Consider the following 18,582-nt stretch of genomic DNA (forward strand, 5'->3'; position numbering starts at 1 on the left):
GAAACTGGTAATAACCTAACTCTCTGATGCACAGGTCTACCACCACCACGCTAACCTGCCCATCAGGTTTCCATCTAACGTATCCATGGGGTTCTAGCTAACTTGTTCATGGAGTTGTTCTGTGGATAAATAAGATAGGAATTGTACACTTCTTTCTGCATTGAAAAGTGATCACCACGAAATATGATAAAGAATCTGGTCTGGATGGAACAACTTTTGTGACTGAAGGTGCCACCATCATGGATGTATCAGCTGCCTGTCAACACTATTGTAAACCACCATCTACAGAGTGCATATTGAAACTCGAATTCAAGTGTTTTATTTTTTTTATGTACATTTCAATTGTTTTCACCTGGAAACAAAAGATCTAAATACAGACAGATTGTAAATGTTGTAAGTTGTATAGCTTTCAACAATACTTTAGCTGAATAAATGCTTTGTACATAATTCTGTCTTCTTAAATGGAGTTTACAGCTACATTGATAAAATGAATTCCTCATTTCCTTGTTTTTTAACCAATAACAAGCAGAGAGACAATTACAAGTTAATATTAATAAGCAGCTCAAATAACACAGGTTAAACTATGTACAATACAAACCATTCATACAAATGAAGACTAGGATATTGTTTGTTTGTTTGTTTGTTTGTTTGTTTGTTACAATATTGTGTTATAAAGATAAGATGGCCACTTACAACTTACATGTTACCTATCAGGCATTCTCCTTCCTACATGGCGATTGGAGAGTATCTCGGTTGCGTATTGACCACCAAACTACAAAATCGTACCTTTCTGTTCACATGTAAATTCCAAATGTTTGCTCATCTTTATTAGTTCAACAGGCTCCCTTCACCAAAAAAAAGGCCCACCTAACACCACCTTGAATGTGCCCACTGGGTGCTGAAGAAAAGTCAATATACTTTGTTGTGTTCATATAAAGAGGAATACTGAGCTCTAAACACACACATTTCCCACCCAACCCCTGTTTTAACAAGCATTTTACTCCTACAATATTATTTACCAGTACAGCTACTCCAAGTGATAGAATGTATGAATGGGGATTATTGATTATAATGTATTCAGGACCGTAAAAGAAGATTTCCATAACAGTCTGTGGAAAAACAAAAACAAAACATCCTCTGTCTAGTTAATCCTTTTTGCTTGATGATAGGTTATCCTGAAACATCATATATCAGACAATGAAAGCCCTCTTAACAGGAATCTTGATAGATCTGCAAGCGTCAAAGAGGGAGAAGGAGAAAGAGAAAGAGAGAGAGAGAGAGAAATTGTGTGTGGTATTATTTAAAATCCACAGTGATTTACAACTGGACTGATATACATGGAACTGACTGGGCAGAAATGACATTAGACTGGTTTCCGCTAAGATATTTGCAGCCAGTTGACATCAGCAGCAGTGTGTAGACACATTCCAGGCAAGAGATGTGGCCTTCTTCTTTGAGGTAACAGCCCTGTCGTGTGACCTTTTTCATATTTTTTCCCATATTTTTGTTTAAAATTAGCATTATTTTATTTGTGTATTTATTTACTCCACAGGATCCAGTCTCAGAGGCGCGGCCCACTTCAACCTGAAGGGAAGTAAGGCGTGTCACTGTGGTAGTTGTAATCGGGGCACACCTTCTGTACTAGTTTATAATCTGTACTATAAAAGGAAATGTAAATACAGATTACTTTAAACGGTTTGGAGCAGAGCCAGGAGACGTGACTTTGGGTCTGCTCCTGATAACATGTTTTTGAAGGGTCGTAGTTGCAGAGGGTGTTCTTGGTGGCTTTGTCAACCTTCTCGTACTCAATGCGGCAGTTAAAGGACTTGGAATCTTTGGCATCAATCACTGTCTGTTGTGCCAAGTCAAACTCCACAATTTTAGTCGGGGGCACCAAGCTCACAGATACATTCCCTTGGCCAGTGGAATTATGCCTGAAGTAAACGCTAAACGTCCCATTGCCATGATCCACTATTTTCCCAGTTATCAACAGGTTTAACTTGACTGTCTTGATGTTGGAATGAAAATCGCCCCAGCCAAACATTTTCTTAAACTTCCCAGTCTTGACAATGGGCCGTCTCTTTGCTCTGGGGCGAGGCTCTTGAAGGTCCGTGGAGTTCCTCAGCCAGTCCCAGAGATCTTGCTCAGAATATGTTTCTGGGGCATCATACCGCAGGCTCAAATCCGTATCGTTCTCTTTGCCATGGAAAGTCTGTGATAGCAGCCGGCTGATGGATAAGTCTTTGCTACTCTCTGTCCATATGTGCTTTAGCGTGGATTTGGAACCACCTGATTTTAGAAGTTCTGATTTTCCACCACTGGTTAGATTTGCGCATGTGACCTGAAAGTAAAATAAAGGAAAATATATGTTTAGGTAGGAATATGTGTTTAAGTGCTATGTAGATTTCAAAAAAAGAATGCAATGCATTTTTCCCTTTATGCATTTCTTCTACGTGGGATACATCAGTGTTTTTCAACCTTTTTTGGGCAAGGGCACACTTGTTTTATGAAAAAAAAATCACGAGGCACACCACCATTAGAAAATGTTAAAAAATTTAACTCTGTGCCTATATTGACTATATATAAAGTAATTCTCTTGAATAGGAATCAAATAAACACAATTTTTCCCACGGCACACCAGGCAACATCTCGCGGCACACTAGTGTGCCGCGGAACAGTGGTTGAAAAACACTGGGATACACTCACACACACTACTGATCTTTCCAAATCCATCTTTAGAAAGCTTTCAGCTTTCTTTTCTTCAAGCCAATCATCTCCTTACCCTCGTTAAAACACTTTAGCAAAGCCTTCACCTGACTTCCCTCACTTCACCCCACAACTCATTGGCCCAGTTTAGACAACAATATTGTAATCCGCTGCTTAGATCACAGGTAACTCACAGGCGTGTTGAGAGTTGTGTTCCACCTCAAGGATTGCCCATGATCTAAACCATAATACAGAACCGTTAGATTATCAACTGAACTGGGTGTTTGTCAAGTCCTTGACCTCACCTTGCCTATGAAATAAATTTATTATTTGTAAACGTTTTCCCCCCTTTTCCCCCCTTCTCACTTATAGGACCAGAAAAAAAACATGCTTGCCACAATAACATCTGAAAGGGGAAGCAAATCGACACCTGAACCCACAAGAAGAAGAAAATTATTTTATTTAGGTCGTGAAAGATGCAGTTCATACCAAGGCAATTCATTCACAGCACCACGGCTCAACTGTTACTTCCAAAAATTTCACAGTGGCTCAGTATAATATTAATCATTGTTTTTAGGAATCAGAAACCGATGCTGCAGACTGAGCCTGCACATTCAAAGGACCTGGGGAATTGGGAAGGTGTAATCATTGGAGTTTTGAGTTGCCATCCCCTCCTGTTATCTTAAGGACACAAGAACATATGCATCAGGTCATTTAGGGATGAGGGAGAAATTCCATTCAGTTCACATTTAAAGATAAACCTACCTAATTTGCACTTCCCCAAAGAATATGTGAACCGAAACATAGCCAGCCTTCAAACCACAACACTTCTTTGAATTTTGCAGTGCAGTTCTCCAGCCAAATAAGGCACAGAAAAATGCAAATCCAAGTGTAAAGTTTGCCTTAAAATGCACATATTATTTTTGTAAAATAACACACAAAATATTATGGGAAATTGCATGCAAAAATTAATTTCCATGGGGGCTTAAAAAAAACAGTTCAGAAACTTGCTGTCCCCTCTTGCACTTCCCTACAATAAGCATGCAGAGATACACTGCCTACAATGCGTTGTTGTTGTTGTTGTTGTTGTTGTTGTGTTTTGTTTTATATCCCACCCATCTGGCTGAGTTGCCCCAGTCACTCTGGATGGCTTCCAACACATATATAAACATAATAAAGCACCAGACATTAAAAACTCCCCAATATATCATAGTAAAAAGGTAACGGTAAAGGAACCATGGACAGTTAGGTCCAGTCAAAGGCGACTATGAGGTTGTGGCACTCATCTTGATTCAGGCTGAGGGAGCCGGCATTTGTCCACAGACAGCTTTCCAGGTCATGTAGCCAGCATGACTAAACTGCTTCTGGCGTAACGCAACACTGTGACGCAAACCCCGTTTACCTTCCGGCCGCAGTGGTACCTATTTATCTACTTGCACTGTTGTGCTTTCAAACTGCTAGGTTGACAGGAGTTGGGACAGAGCAGCAGGAGCTTACCCCATCACGGGGATTTGAACTGCCATCCTTCCAATCAGCAAGCCCAAGGGGTTCAGTGGTTTAGACCAGAGCGCCACCCACGTCATAGTCATCATTACTAGTAGAAATTGATCAAAACACAAGAAGAGCCGTGCTGGATCCGAACACAGCTCCTTCTAGTCCAGCACTTTGATCTGGCAGTGGGCTGCCAGATGCCCTTGGGAAGCCCACAAGCAAAACCTGAGCACAATGGCACTTGCTTGCCACTCCAACCAACTTCTCTCTCCACTAAAAGAAAAGGGAGGAAAAAAATCTGAAGATTCCTACTCTATGCAAATGCCAAGGCATTTTGGAAGCAGACAGGGAGTGCTTTCCCTTTTCTAGCATCCCCCAGTTTTTTTAGCTGGCTGCTTCATTGAGAATTGCTTTACATCAGATTTCTCTTTCCAAAAGGGATACTCTGCTGTGTGGACCCCCTCAAAATCTGTAATCCTTAAAATAAAATATAAAAAACCACCTACAACCATCCTAACTAAATATCCTTCCCAGCTGCTGAAGAGCGCAGGAAGATGGGAAGAGACAAATATGGGTATGTTTGCCCCTGGGATGATTTAGCCAATTTCCTCTTCTTTTGAATTGCAGGGAAGATAAATACCGCCTAGCATTTGATAGCTGGTTTGTATCTGTGTTTGAGATCAGCACAGTGAGCGAGGAGAGAGGCTGTAATGAAATGCACTGATGGTGCACCAGTTAATGAAGCAGCAATGAAGATGTCACCGAGAGAGGGGGGAAGACTTAGAATATAATTCTTAAGCGGCATATTGGGAGCAAGAGCAAATTAGGAGGAAGGTGGCTTAAAAAGGGGAGAAAATGTGCCAATCTCGCATGAATTTGTCAGCAGAATATGAACCTGGGCAGTTAACTAGCCTCTGTTCCCTATCCCATTCCCAGCAATTGTAAGGGGGGGGGGACCCAGGGATTTCTGCTAGCCAGTGAATTCTGCCACCCCCAGCACATATTTGGTCTTTTGTCTTCAATCTCATTTCTAAGCCATCTGTTTGAATGTGTTGCGCACCACAGGATTAAGCAACAAAGTCTCTTCTGTTCTAGGATGGAGTCCTAGCAAGCTAATTTTAACAGTAACTCGTTTTATGCTTTGTGCAAACAAGCTCCCAGTTATAAGATGAAGGTTTCGAAAATGCTCTGACTGGAACTACACTTCCTGATGGTATGCAATGGATCCCGCTGCAAAAAAAAGAAAAAAAGCAGACCTCTTTCTCTTTCAATGTTCAGCAATGTCAAAAGTGTGATGGGTTAGAGTGATATTGTTTTTAATTTGGATTGTTACCCATGCTATCCATGCCCTCACTGGAGGAAAGGTTAGTGAGAGGGGGGATTAGGGGGTCCATGTCTCTTCAGAGGCAGTTACAGGTAGAAGTGTGCATGCACACGAAAGCTCATACCAAGAACAAACTTAGTTGGTCTCTAAGGTGCTACTGGAAGGAATTTCATTATTTATTATTTTGTTTTTTTCTTCAGAGGCAGTTTGAGGGTAGCTTGACCAGTTCAGCTGCATTGGATGCTGTGCTGCAGGGGGGCCTCAGCAATGCTGTAGAACAGAGGGCGAGAAGCTGGGGACACACCAAATTTTAGCATCACACAGGTCACTGCTGAAATTGAAGAGCCCCAAGTCTGTCACTAGTCTCTTTTATTTTTCTTCTTATATTTCATAAAATGGCATTTTTTTTAAAAAAAAAATGACTCTGCTGGTTAGTTTGCACCATGGTGACCTCACCACTGCCTCTTTCCTCCTTCTCTGCCTTCAAGTGAGCACCAAATGAGACTTGTCTATCACTAGGAGGGAAAGTTTCCAAATCCTGCCTTGTAAGATACTAGGCTTCTTCTTCTTCTTCTTCTTCTTCTTCTTCTTCTTCTTCTTCTTCTTCTTCTTCTTCTTCTTCTTCTTCTTCTCCAGCTTAGATCAGGCAGTACCCCTCCCTACTGGATTTCAAGTGCTCGACAAGAGACTTTTCTATTTCAGCAGACATTTTAAGTGGGTTTCACTAAGCCCGTCTACTGAAGGCTGTTTTCACCTGTGCTTTTTGTTTGTGTTGAAAACGTCATATCATTTTTATGACTGTGTTGATCGTTGTATAAACCACTTTGCAACCATCTTGTGGTGGAAAAAAGTGGCCTATACATATGAGGGGGACCCTAACAATTTCTAGTAATAACTGATTGCAAGGGCATTGTGATTTGCCCATGATACAGCAGGCTGCGTGTGAGTCCCCCCTGGAGGCTGCCATTATTCACCTGGTGATCCGCTATGAATGATTCAGGATCAGGGTGGCAGCCAGTTTCGAAAGAGTTTCCGAAAATAATTACTGAAACCAAGGTGATCTAGCAGCTCTTTCACTTGGTGACCCATGTTTCGTCAATAATGAAATATCGCTGTTCGATAGTCTGTTTTTTTGACCAGTGTTTCGACTGAGGCATAATTTGCCCAAGGGCATATTAAGAAGACAGAGTATATTTTCATGATTAGGGAATTGATCTGTCTGCCTCGTTTCCTTCAGCTTGAAGAGAACACCCCTGTCACCTGCTTTTAAAGGCTGGGGACATTTCTGCAGTGACACTTGACTTCATTAGATGTGTTTTTCATGAGTATTAGTCTCTTCCCAGAGACCCCTGAGGGGGAAGCTCAGTCATTCATTTATGTCAAAGCCCATGAGGTGTTTTATACTCAAAGACATCCGTCATGTATACGAACTAGTGCCTACTAAAACTTCACAGGCTGAAAATTAGATTGGTTTGAAGGAAATCCAGAATGGCCCAGAATGCATCTTGATTTCCTGCAGCCTCTCCAGGTTACTATAGAGCTGTATCATTACCACATTGGTTTGAGTCAGAATCCCAAAAGAAGAGAGCTGTCTCTTGCCAGCACATGCAGAGGAGCTTTTGTCTTCTCACATCAGAACAGAAGCTCCTCTGGCTTGATTGTTACATGACAAAGGTGTACCAAAGGATGGTGGGGAACTGGCAGGCAAAAGCCAAATGAATGCTTCCCACTGCTCTTCACAGCAGATGATTCTGGAACAATATCTACATCTAAAACATTGTTTCAAGGAGTGCATTTTGAAAGCTCAAAACAAATAGGATCTGCAGCATAATGTTACAGCATGAAGTGCTGTTGGTCATGCCATTTCATCCCTGCTCCAGTTTTTTTATAAAAATAATTCTCCACTCCCAAACAGCATTCTGTTTGCACTGAACATTTTCAGATCTCATTAAGCTGTTTCTTGGAGATCCTTCTTCCCCGTCTGGGTAGAATTTTTCTCCCCAAAAGGTTTGTTTTAAGTAAAGTAAAGTAAAGTAGATTTTATTGTACAGTCGTACCTTGGAAGTTGAACAGGATCCTTTCTGGAAGTCCGTTTGAATTCAAAAATGTTCGGAAACCAAAGCATGGCTTCTGATTGGCTGCAGTAAGCTCCTGCAACCAATCAGAAGCTGCGGAAGCCCTTTCAGACGTTTGGCTTCCAAAAATAGTTTGCAAACTGGAACAGTTACTTCCGGGCTTGCGGCATTTGGGAGCCAAAACGTTTGAGAACTAAGTGGTTTGAAAACCAAGGTACGACTATATTAGCCAAAAACCATGACAAAACTGCACAAACATGATTAAAAGAAAACACACGCAAACATAGCCTCTGTATAAGCCATCAGAACCATATATTGCAAAGGAGACTCTTAATGGGACACCTCTATGGCTGCATACAATGTATTTCTATTTGGACCTCCAAATCTCCCTTACAATTCACTGGAATTTTCTGCCCTCGTTTCTATTTTCAGGTCATAAAAGTATTTTCTACAGATCAGTTATATTTGATGTGAAACTTTAATGTATACAGGGCTTATATTCATTTATAGGTTTAACTTAAGATTTGTGTGGTGGTGCTCATTATGTGGACTGATGTTGGATTTTTTCCCTTATTATTACTATTATTTATAACTTTTTCTATTTTATGTTATTGTCTATAATTCTTTTCTCTTCTCTCTTTTCCCCACTTCATTAAACTATTTTGTGTATACAGTGGTACCTTGGTTCCCAAAAGGCTTAGTTGTTAAAAAAATTGGCTCCCGAATGCCGCAAAAACGGAAGTAGGTGTCTTGGATTGCGAACGTTTTCCAGAAGCCAAACATCCAAAGCGGCTTCCATGGCTTCTGATTGAGTGCAGGAAGCTCCTGCAGCCAATTCAAAGCCGCACCTTAGTTACTGAATGGTTTCGGGACTCCCGGAATGGATTAAGTTTGAGAACCAAGGTACCATAAGAGAGGGGGGGGGGAGAGAGAGAAACAATCCAGGATTAGATGGTCTTTGGTCTGATTCAAGAAGGCAGTCCTTCTGGGGTCACCAGCATACAGGGGCAGTGGAAGCCTCTTAGCTGCCCGAGGCAGTGTGCGGAGGCACCCCCCTGGGGGGCGCGGTGTCATGACGTGTGCTTCGTGACGTCGGACGGGCTGCACATGCAAAGAAATGCTACACGTGTGCATTCCATCCGGCCCAGCGCTGCTGCTCCCGTGGCAAGTTGTGGGGCTGCCCCATCTGTGCTGCTTTACGGATAGGGTGGCCCCGTGGGCCGCCGCTCGCTCGGCGGCTCGCTCGGCCACCGTGGGATGAGCGGCGCCGACTCGAATTTCCGGGCATGCGCAGTGCATCTGGCCCAGTGCTGCTGCTCCCATGGCGACCGGGGGAGCCGCCAGGCGAACGGCGGCTCATGGGGCTGCCCCGTCCGTCTGTGGAGCAGCACGGACGGGGTGCCGGGTGGCGGGGAGTGGCGGGAGGGGCCGCCGAGTGTCACCCCCCCTCCCCTGGAACCTGGGGCGCCCCGCCCCTGTCACCCCTCCCTTGCTACACCACTGCCAGCATAGAACCCACAGACAAGCATGTGATCATAGATGTCTTTCCTTGTGCCCACAGAGTCCCCTCTCTGACCCTTCTCTGCACTGAAATTAGTCTTGTTGTAGCCAATATAAGAGTTTGCAATCTGTGCTTAGTTGTGTGTGTGTGTGTGTGTGTGTATTTGTGTGTCTGTTGCTCACAACAGTTTTCCTGGTTTGCAAATGGGCACACAAACCCAATAAGGTTGGTGTGGCAACTGCGTTGCAGTTCTTCTGAAAGCTCCCTTCTTATTTTATTCCTCCTTTTTCTGTTAGTCGAGCCTATTATAATAGCTTGTCAGATAACAGAGTTACAGCATGCCTGATATGTCAAAGCAGCTCACTTTACTTTCAACTTAGCGCACATTACACCATTAGGGTACCAGATAGGATGTGATCCAAATACTAAATGAGTTATGAGACTCGGAAGAGATATCCCAGAAGTGCTTTCTTGCAATGTTTAGCCTTCGAATTCTGGCAAGTGCACAGTCAGAACATGCCATAAATGGCAGCGATGCAAGCAAATTTATAAAGATTTGGAGGAGGATTGAAATGTTAACTGTATGAAATATCCGATTAACTCTTGCCCTCTGCTTCACATTTTTAGAATGAATTTAAACTAAACTAAACTCCTGAAGCCCATTGCCAATGTCGTCATCACACATCCCACCCCACCACCACCCGCCTTTGGTAGATGATTATGACTTTTGAAAAAAATCACAGCAGTTCCATTCTGCAGGGGATTAAAGTTTCCTGGAATAAATTAGAGTAGGTTAAAAATGTCCAACAGAGTTTTAAGGCCTCTGCATAATATAGGCATCACAGAGTTCTCTTCGCGATGAAATGAAACTCTAGCTAGGTAAATAACATTTGTCAAGGAACTGGTGTCCTGATTCTACACTCCTGTAAGCCCTCTTTTATTAATATTGCCTCTGCCATTTCCCGCGTATGTGCAGAAAAGAATATTAAATAATTCTAGAATTTGCCTGAAAGGCCACTGAGCAACATTTTAATCAAAATCTGCACTGCGTTCCACTTTACATATGCCACTGGTTTAAGATGCCCTTTTTCATATGAGCCGCAACCTATGTTATAATATAGACCTAGTCAAAAATAGTCATTCTGCCCAGAGTAAGAGACAACACACCAATGTTTTCTTTTAAAATATATGCTAAATTATAACTACAAGATTATGAGTGATGGGTTTTAGGTTTGGTTTCATTGCAACAAGAACACATGAGGCCCAAGGATGCCAGATTGAGGCAAAATGAAACCAGAAATTTGTGTGTGTGGTGTAGGAGACCAGCTTTTATTTGTATCTTTGAATATTTATACTCAGTTTTTACTTATTAAATAAACTCAGAATCAGCTTATATAGTAAGTCTCCCCGATTCTCTTCTGGGCTGTAGTTTGACCCAAAGGAATGCATCACATGATGGTTCCAGAGAGGGAGAGGGCTTGCTCTTATTCACCTCTTCGGTTTTAATTAATTTTTGTATTGACGTTTTTATTTCATAAAATTTATAGACTGCTTGATGGTCAAATTAAAAAATAAAAATACCTCAAAGTGGTTCACAAAGAGCTAAAACCATATTATCGAGGGAAATTGCAATACATTGAAACATACATTAAGTTAAAATACTGAAACAGGTTAAAATTTACACCAGCTTTTGTAAGCATCTGGGTAGGCTGGACTGAACAAGAACAGGAGAAGATAGATAAGGAAAAGAAGGCAACAAAATGCACACTGTTTGGCTGACTACAAAACTCATCTGTTCACCCAAGCTTTTCATGGCATGTGATCCAGCTGTGTTGAGGCATTATGAACACAGTAACATAGGAAGCTGCCTTTTACAGAATTAATCCATTGGTCCATTTAGCTTATGATCCACTGATTTGTGACATATTTTGTACTTGTTTTATGAACGTAATTTCATTTGTCGATTTTATCTATTCACCGCTTTGGCAATTACACACACACACACACACACACACACACACACCTACATATCACTTGAAGTAATCAAAGTGTCCTGGGTTTGTTTTGCAACAATTTTGTCAGGTGGTCTACCATGATCTTAGATTACCGAGGGCTCAAATAGTGATTTGCCCAAGGCTGTTCACTGGGTTCATGAAGCCAAACTGAGATTTGAAATGGAGGCTTTCAGCTTATACCTCAAGCTCTTAACCAGGAAAGGCAAGACATGCAAATCAATCAGTACCGTATTTTTTTCGTGTATAAGATGAGGTGACTGGCTCGCCTCCTGCAGCCCCCGCCAACTCGATCACCAGACCGAGAGCACCCGCCACTGAGAGCTACCTCGGCTATCTCTACTGGCACTTTTTCTCTCCCCCTCAAACCCCCACCCCGTCCCCGTGCTCTCTCTGCCTCAGCATCCTGCTTGGGAGCCTCCTGCCCATCACTTACCGGTACATGGAAAGGCGGCGGCAGCAGCCACTGAAGGGAAACAGCTTCTGCACCTTTCCACCCCCACCACTTATTGTCCTGATTTTCACTTCTGTTTTAGAATTTTGTTTGCTTAGTTTTGGATTTAAAAAAAAAAATAGGGGGCATCTCATACATGGGGGGGGGGGCGACTTATACATGGAAAAATACAGCAACCAGGGCTGGATTTCGGTTTGATGAGGCCCTAAGCTACTGAAGGTAATGGTGTCCTTTATATGTCCAGCTTGTTAGGAGCATCCTACTCTCGTGTAGGACCCTGGTAGAGACACATGCCCAACTGGCATGTTCTCTCCCTCCTGGTCAATTTTTCGGGAGCTTCAAAAGCTTTCTTCTGCCCAAACATCACAGCAACTGATACCAAGAAGCATCAGCACACTTAAGGATCCGCAGAGTATTCGCAGTTTGCGTAACAGAACCAATAGCACAGCATTTTCGCTAATCTACGTTTATTTACATATAATACACTTGGAGCATTCTGCTTTAGCTCCTTCCTCTTTCTCATCAGACAGCAAAGAGAAAGGACAAAGGACAACAGTCCCATTTCACGGAGCACAGTAATACCAAAACATCTTGTCTCCACACACCATCAAGCGATAGACAACAATCCCATTACTGCAGACATGGGGAATGAATCTCCAACACAGCTGTCCTTTGTCAACAACAAATTGTCGCTGTTTTTTGTGTTGAATATATGCTATATGGTAATTAAGAACAGATTAAGTTTGAGAACCAAGGTACCACTATATATAGAAATGAGCAAACCAGTGATATTTTAGGGAGCAAGTTAGCAGGCAGGGCCCATTACTTACATCATAGGAGCCTACACAACACAAAACACTGTTGCTTTATGTAGGTTTTATTTTATTTGTCTTTTATTTTATATTTTGGAAATGTACATCCAGTTGTTTTTTTCTTTAATTTTTTTGGGGGCCCCCAAGAGAGTGGGGCCCTAAGCTATAGCTTGTTTAGCTTATACGTAAATCCAGCACTGATTGTAACCATGGATGAGCAAGCAGGTATAAGTGCCAGTTACTATACTTCCCCCTACTGACTGAAATTTCTGAGATAGGCTTTCTTTCCTATACATCAGGAATGAGGAAACCTTTTGACTTGGTGTGCTGAGGTCGTTATCGCCACAAGCACCATGGGCCAAATTTGACAGGTGGGAGGGCCCACTGATCTGTCAATCACCTGACATCATTATGACATCATTATGATGCCAGGTGACAACAGTGTTTCCAAGCAGTTTCTATTGAATATGTTCCAAGTGGTTTCTACTGAATGTGCTCTATTTCAATAGAAACACCTTGGAAATGCACTTTAAAGTGATTTTAAATAATGGGTATAATTAGATGGTGGTCCATGGAACCTGAATCTCATTTGGTTCTGGTTATTGTACAGAATCCTAGATCTCTTGTTCCTTTGCTTCCCTTTTTTTTGGGGGGGGGGACTTTAAAAAGTGACTTTGCTTACAAGATGGCTGGGGGCATTGAAAAACGTGGCACTCATGAGACCCCAGCCAGCCCACCATTACAGTCTGCCTAGAGGCATCTAGTCATATCAGTGGGCATATGCAAAATGTATGCAGATCTGGGTCATGTGGCTGTGCCTTGTGTCAAGAAAGAAAGAAAGAAAGAAAGAAAGAAAGAAAGAAAGAAAGAAAGGTTTCAGGTGCCAAATTCTGCATCAATAAATCCATCACACTTGCACGCTAAACACCTGAAGAAAACCCGGATGCACCCAGATCCTGCTTACGTTCAACGTAAGAAGGACATCGCAGTTATGTGCCGGCTACTTTTACACAACATGCAATATTCTTTTTACAGCAGTACCTTACCTAATTAACAGTGAGAATTAATAGTCATCAGAATTAATCAAATTCAGTATGAAAGTGCTTGGCTCAGGAGAGCTCTGGTTCAATTGCTAGTGCCATCAGTGAGATCATTAATTTAAACTAGATGAATAGAAGGGCCTTGGGGCATTGACACAGGAGTTGAGGGAGGCTGTTCAAATATTCAGATCCATTTTGGGCTGCGTGCAGAGTTGTCAAGTTCTATCTGCAAAAGTCCGTAGATGCTGATTTGCAGTTTTAGGACTGGGAATCCCCACTTCCTTTGGAAATATTAATCAGCCCAGATGCACACCCATTATCTTGAGGCTAGTGGTTCTGCCTGACACTATAACACCTAAAGGTGGGGATATCTTTCAACCAGTTCCCCACAGTTCATCCCAGGCGGTGTGTATGGAGGTCCTGGGCCGCCCAGATGACAAGACTCCACTCTCGGCCTTGCTGATATGGTCCAGAGGAAAGCTTAGCAATACATCTGGCACCAAGATGCTGCATAGGCAGGTGATTTTGGAAAACTGGTACTTTATTGTAGTGATCTGTGCTTCACTCATCATTCTGCTCCTACCACCCACATTCAGGTTACCAGCCCGCAGTGATTTGTATGTGTCTCCATCAAGAACGAAAGCAAATTGTAATGCTAATAGGCAGAAGAGCCAATATGTGAGTTCCTGGCTCATCAACATAAATTTACATGCCTCAAAGAAGCCATGGTGACCTTTTCTGGAAAGGGGAGGGAACTTTGCTGCAAACAGCAAGAAACTCCCACCCCAGGTGACTTAGCTGGTGTGCGGCCCTTTGATCCTAAAGATGTTGCTGGACTCCAACTCCCAGTGGAGTTGCACAGTGGGACTGATGGGGCTTGTAGTTCAGTAACATGGCGGGGGGGGGGTGGTTCTCCATACCTGTCATACAGGATTGTGGTTCAATAAAAGGTATATTCGCTCTTCATTCTCAGTATAGCATTTAATATCACTATGTAGAATTGAGCAAGATCCTAGTCCTACTTCAGTATCAAAGCAGTGTTAATTATCTGAACATAGTCTATTTTTGAGTCGTTCTGGATATAGACCTGTTTCGAGCTTGATTCTGGTTCAGAGTCTTCATAACAATAGGCTCACTTTTTCCAAGGCAGCATGTCTCTCTCTCTCTCTCTCTCTCTCTCTCTCTCTCTCTCTCTGTGTGTGTGTGTGTGTGTGTGTGTGTGTGTATCTCACAAGCACGTTTATGCTCAGTGGCCATGCAACAACACAAATAGGAAAATTAACCTTCGCCAACCAACTTAATTTGTTTGGCCGTACCAAATACTGATACAAAAGATAACTAAGAGAGGAAGTCATAAAACCACATTATAATGCAATAGAGAATAGCGCTCTGCAGTAATGTGCTCGCTAATAACATCCAATATGTTCATACATTTAACAACATTAAAATGTAAATGTTAAACAATTTGTGAGAGGAAAGCTGTTTTTCATCGCTCTTGGAAATGCATTCTGCTGGCCCTGTTCTCTTTTCATCAACTAGGGTAAATCCACCCATCCATCCATCTATTTATCTATATGTCTAAAATACCCCCTTGGTTTTCATCTTGCCTATAAAGAAAGTAAAGAATCGTGAAAAAATGCAATTAACAATCAAACTTTACTATCCCCTTCACAGTCTTTCTGGGCTTCAGTTACACCCAATCTAACCCAATTAATCTTTCATGTTGAAAGGATAATATATAATAGATAATGACTGGAGTTCAGAGCATAGTTACACACAGCAAAAGCCTACCGAAATCAATGGGGCTTACGCTCATGCATGTGTGTTGGATGGAACATTCTCCCTCCCAAACCATACATCTCTATAAAACCTTCAAAATTGAATAATTAATTACCAACCACACAGTTTATCCTCTGAATTTGGAAGTATGATAAATCAGTCCAGATTCAGAGAAGAGGAGAAGATGATGCCTCACACTGGCCCAATATTATCAGCAGTGTATGAAAAAAAGAATCTAAATAAAACTATGCTACTATACACTACTAAGAAAACTCTTGATTCTTAAGTCTGAGACCATTGGGGGGATCAGAAAAGAGGGTATCATTTCAGCACACACTCCAGTTGTCCCCTTCAATGGCACCCATTTGCTTACCATTAAAGGCTGTGGGGAAAACAAAACATATTGACAGGGGTAAGTGAATGGAAAATTTGTCCCTGGGTGTTTCCTTACAGGGCTTCTGTGGGTTGGGGGCTTAAAATCTCTCTTTACAGGGGCAAAGAACACTAGCGGATGAAGGGCTGTGCACAAAATATTTAAAATATATGAATATATGAATAAATATTGTGGCTTTTATAGAATCATAGTATTGTAGAGTTGGAAGGGACCCCAAGGGTCATCTTAGGTTACATTGTTTCAGATTATTTTAATGCGGGGGGGTAGTCTTCTTAGCATAAATTGTAAGTAACCTTAGAATTGTAAATGAGCTTATTATTATTATTATTATTTTAAAAAAGCAGCCAACATGGTGGCCCCTCCTGATGTTTTTAGACTCCAACTCCCATCACCATTGTCCTTGCTAGCTGGGGCTGATAGGAACAACACCCGGCTGGCACCAAGTTGAGGAAAGCTGGGCAAGATACTCGCCCAAACATCAAGTTTTGTAATGTATCTCCAGGAAAATGTTTAAAATCAGGCATGTGCTTGTGGATGGATGGAAATGTCTGTGCCACGACTGTGTTTTACCTATGAATTTGCTGCCTGAGATTACATTTCTGCAATGTCACCCAAAGAACCTTTATGGTGTAATTATGGCTGAGATTGCAGCACTGGTCACGAGAGGGGTGGCACTGCTATTTGGAGCCCTGCCTCATTAGGAAAGATTTGTAAATGCAGCTCCTTGATTTCAGTGGAGTGACTTTAGCTACGGAGTGCTAAAACAAAAAAGCAGAAATTCAGCAAATGGGCACAGAATCTCTAGCCAATGCCAATTGATACTGAAATATATTGTTATTACCTCCCTAATTCCCACTAGCACGAGAATTGTTCATTCTAGGATTCTCAATCTGTTACAAGGAATTTAAAAGCCAATGAAAGAAAGTGGGAGCTTCTCTTACTGTTGACAGGGAAAGACAAAAATGCCCAATAACCTGATCTTATGAGCTATTAAGCTGAAGTACAGATTCATAGGACACAGTATATGAATACACTTTCCTCTAATCAAGTTAAAGAAAATATATAATGGCCCACACTGAGACAAGGCAACATTAAACTACAGTATATATACACCACAGTGGTAGTGATGCAAAAACGGGCTTGTAAATTGACATGAATAAAACAATAAACCTGGGATAGTCAATGTGATGCCGTCCAGATGATGTTGGACTAGTGCTGGCCATGAGCCATACTGACTGGGGCTGATGGGCACATCTGGAGGGTATCAATTTGGACAGCCCTGCCCTACCTCCACTGTTAGAGGCAGTATGCTTTTTAATGCCATTTGCTGGGAATCACAAGTGGGGAGACTGCTGTTGCTCTCAAGTCCTGCTTTGGGCTTTCCATGGGCAACTGGCTGGTTGACCACTGTGCAAACAGGCTGCTGGACTAGGTAGGGCATTGGCCTGAGCCAGCAGGCTCTTCTCATGTTCTTACAGCCATTTTTAAGTGCAGCTCTGGTCGTCAGGACCAGAGATAGACTATTCAAGTATGGCCCCAAAGTTCTCATAATATAGTTCATAAATCCAAAATGCTCCACAGAAGCATATTTTAACCCCTGTGAAAGTTTGGTCATCTGACCCGTTTCAAAGAGAAGAATGTTTTTTCTGAAGAAGTCACTTTTTGAGATGGAGGTCAAGGGTAGGGATGGAACAGGAAGTTGCCGAACTCAGCTTCCCAAGCTGACTCACCTGATTTGATCATGATCTGGGTCAGATCATGGGTCCACTTCAGAATCTGAGGCAGCCTGGAGGTTTCCATAGAAATCATAGAATTGTAGAGTTGGAAGGATCATCTAGTCCAACTCTCTGCAATGGAGGAATATGCACCTGTCCCAGATGGGGATCAAACCTGCAACCTTGGTGTTATCCGCACCATGCTCTAGCCAGCTGAGCCACCCAGGCCATGCTGCTTCTGTACTTGTAAAAGCTATTTATTGGCTTTCTAAAAGTTCAAAACAGGTCACCCTGCTACCTGCAACCTGGAGTGACTGCTGTGCAGAGCTTCTTGGTGCCACATGCTTTGAATACAAGACTGTAAGTCCCCCTGAGGGTCTGTAAATCTCAGGAAGAATTGCAGGTAAAAACATGACTATCCCCAGTGCCTCTCCTTTGTTTTCCCTAATCACAATACTTTTCTTTTCTTTTCCTAGCTGGTTTTCAGTATATACTAACTCAAGCAATCACTGGGCACAATTGAAGGTAACAGTGTCATTGAAATCTGAATTAACTTACTACTATGGAGGCAATTAATGGTGAATATGCTTGAATGGGTTATATGGGCATAGTTATGTTACAAGAACATAAGACGAGCCTGCTGGATCAGGCCAATGGCCTGTCTAGTCCAGCATCCTGTTCTCACAGTGGCAATGTCTGTGGGAAACCAACAGTGTCACATACTGGTGGGTATCATTTTATTGCAGGAATGAGGAACAGATAACCCTTCACATGTTGTTGGACTCCAGCTCCCATCCATGCTAACTAGCATTGCCAGTGGTCAGGGTTGATGGGACTGGAAAATCTAGAGGGCCTTTGGTGAGCTACTCTTGTGGTAGAGCAATAATATGGTACAGCCCACATATTTCCCATGAGTCATGGCAATAGGAGAGTAATAAGGGGAACAAGTGTCCAAAGAATAAAACAAACTGCCCAGGAGCCAGTTTTTGCATGGAAATCTCCAAAGCTCCCAATCATAAGAACACTTGGCATTTAGAAACTTGTATTCAATTCATCAAGTTCATGATGAAACTTAAAATAGTCATAAAAATTCTGCTTTGATCAACCGTGCAGGGAATAGTTCCAGTATTAAAAATAGAAAGTATGAATCATACAAGTTGGGCATTCAAATGGAGTGAGGCTGTTAATGCAAACCCTGCAAAGTCATCAATCCCCCAACCAAAAAATAAAATAAAAAAATTAGGTAAATTGAATTAGGTATAAGGAAAAATGAGACATG

At 42.1% G+C, this 18,582-nt stretch overlaps 1 protein-coding gene across 3 annotated transcripts in view; it reads right to left on the reverse strand.

Moving 5' to 3' along the window:
* Positions 1-292: 292 nt before the first annotated feature.
* The window catches only part of NXPH1 (neurexophilin 1), a 174,299-nt gene continuing 156,009 nt past the window's right edge, over positions 293-18,582 (reverse strand). For all 3 annotated transcript variants that reach the window (XM_033165666.1, XM_033165667.1, XM_033165668.1), the window contains exon 3: positions 293-2,341. In XM_033165666.1, coding sequence (XP_033021557.1) covers positions 1,580-2,341 — 762 coding nt within the window. In that variant the 3' untranslated portion in view covers positions 293-1,579. The remainder of the gene's footprint in view (positions 2,342-18,582) is intronic.

This window comes from Lacerta agilis, chromosome 12 (assembly GCF_009819535.1).
Source record: "Lacerta agilis isolate rLacAgi1 chromosome 12, rLacAgi1.pri, whole genome shotgun sequence".
NCBI lineage: Eukaryota > Metazoa > Chordata > Lepidosauria > Squamata > Lacertidae > Lacerta > Lacerta agilis.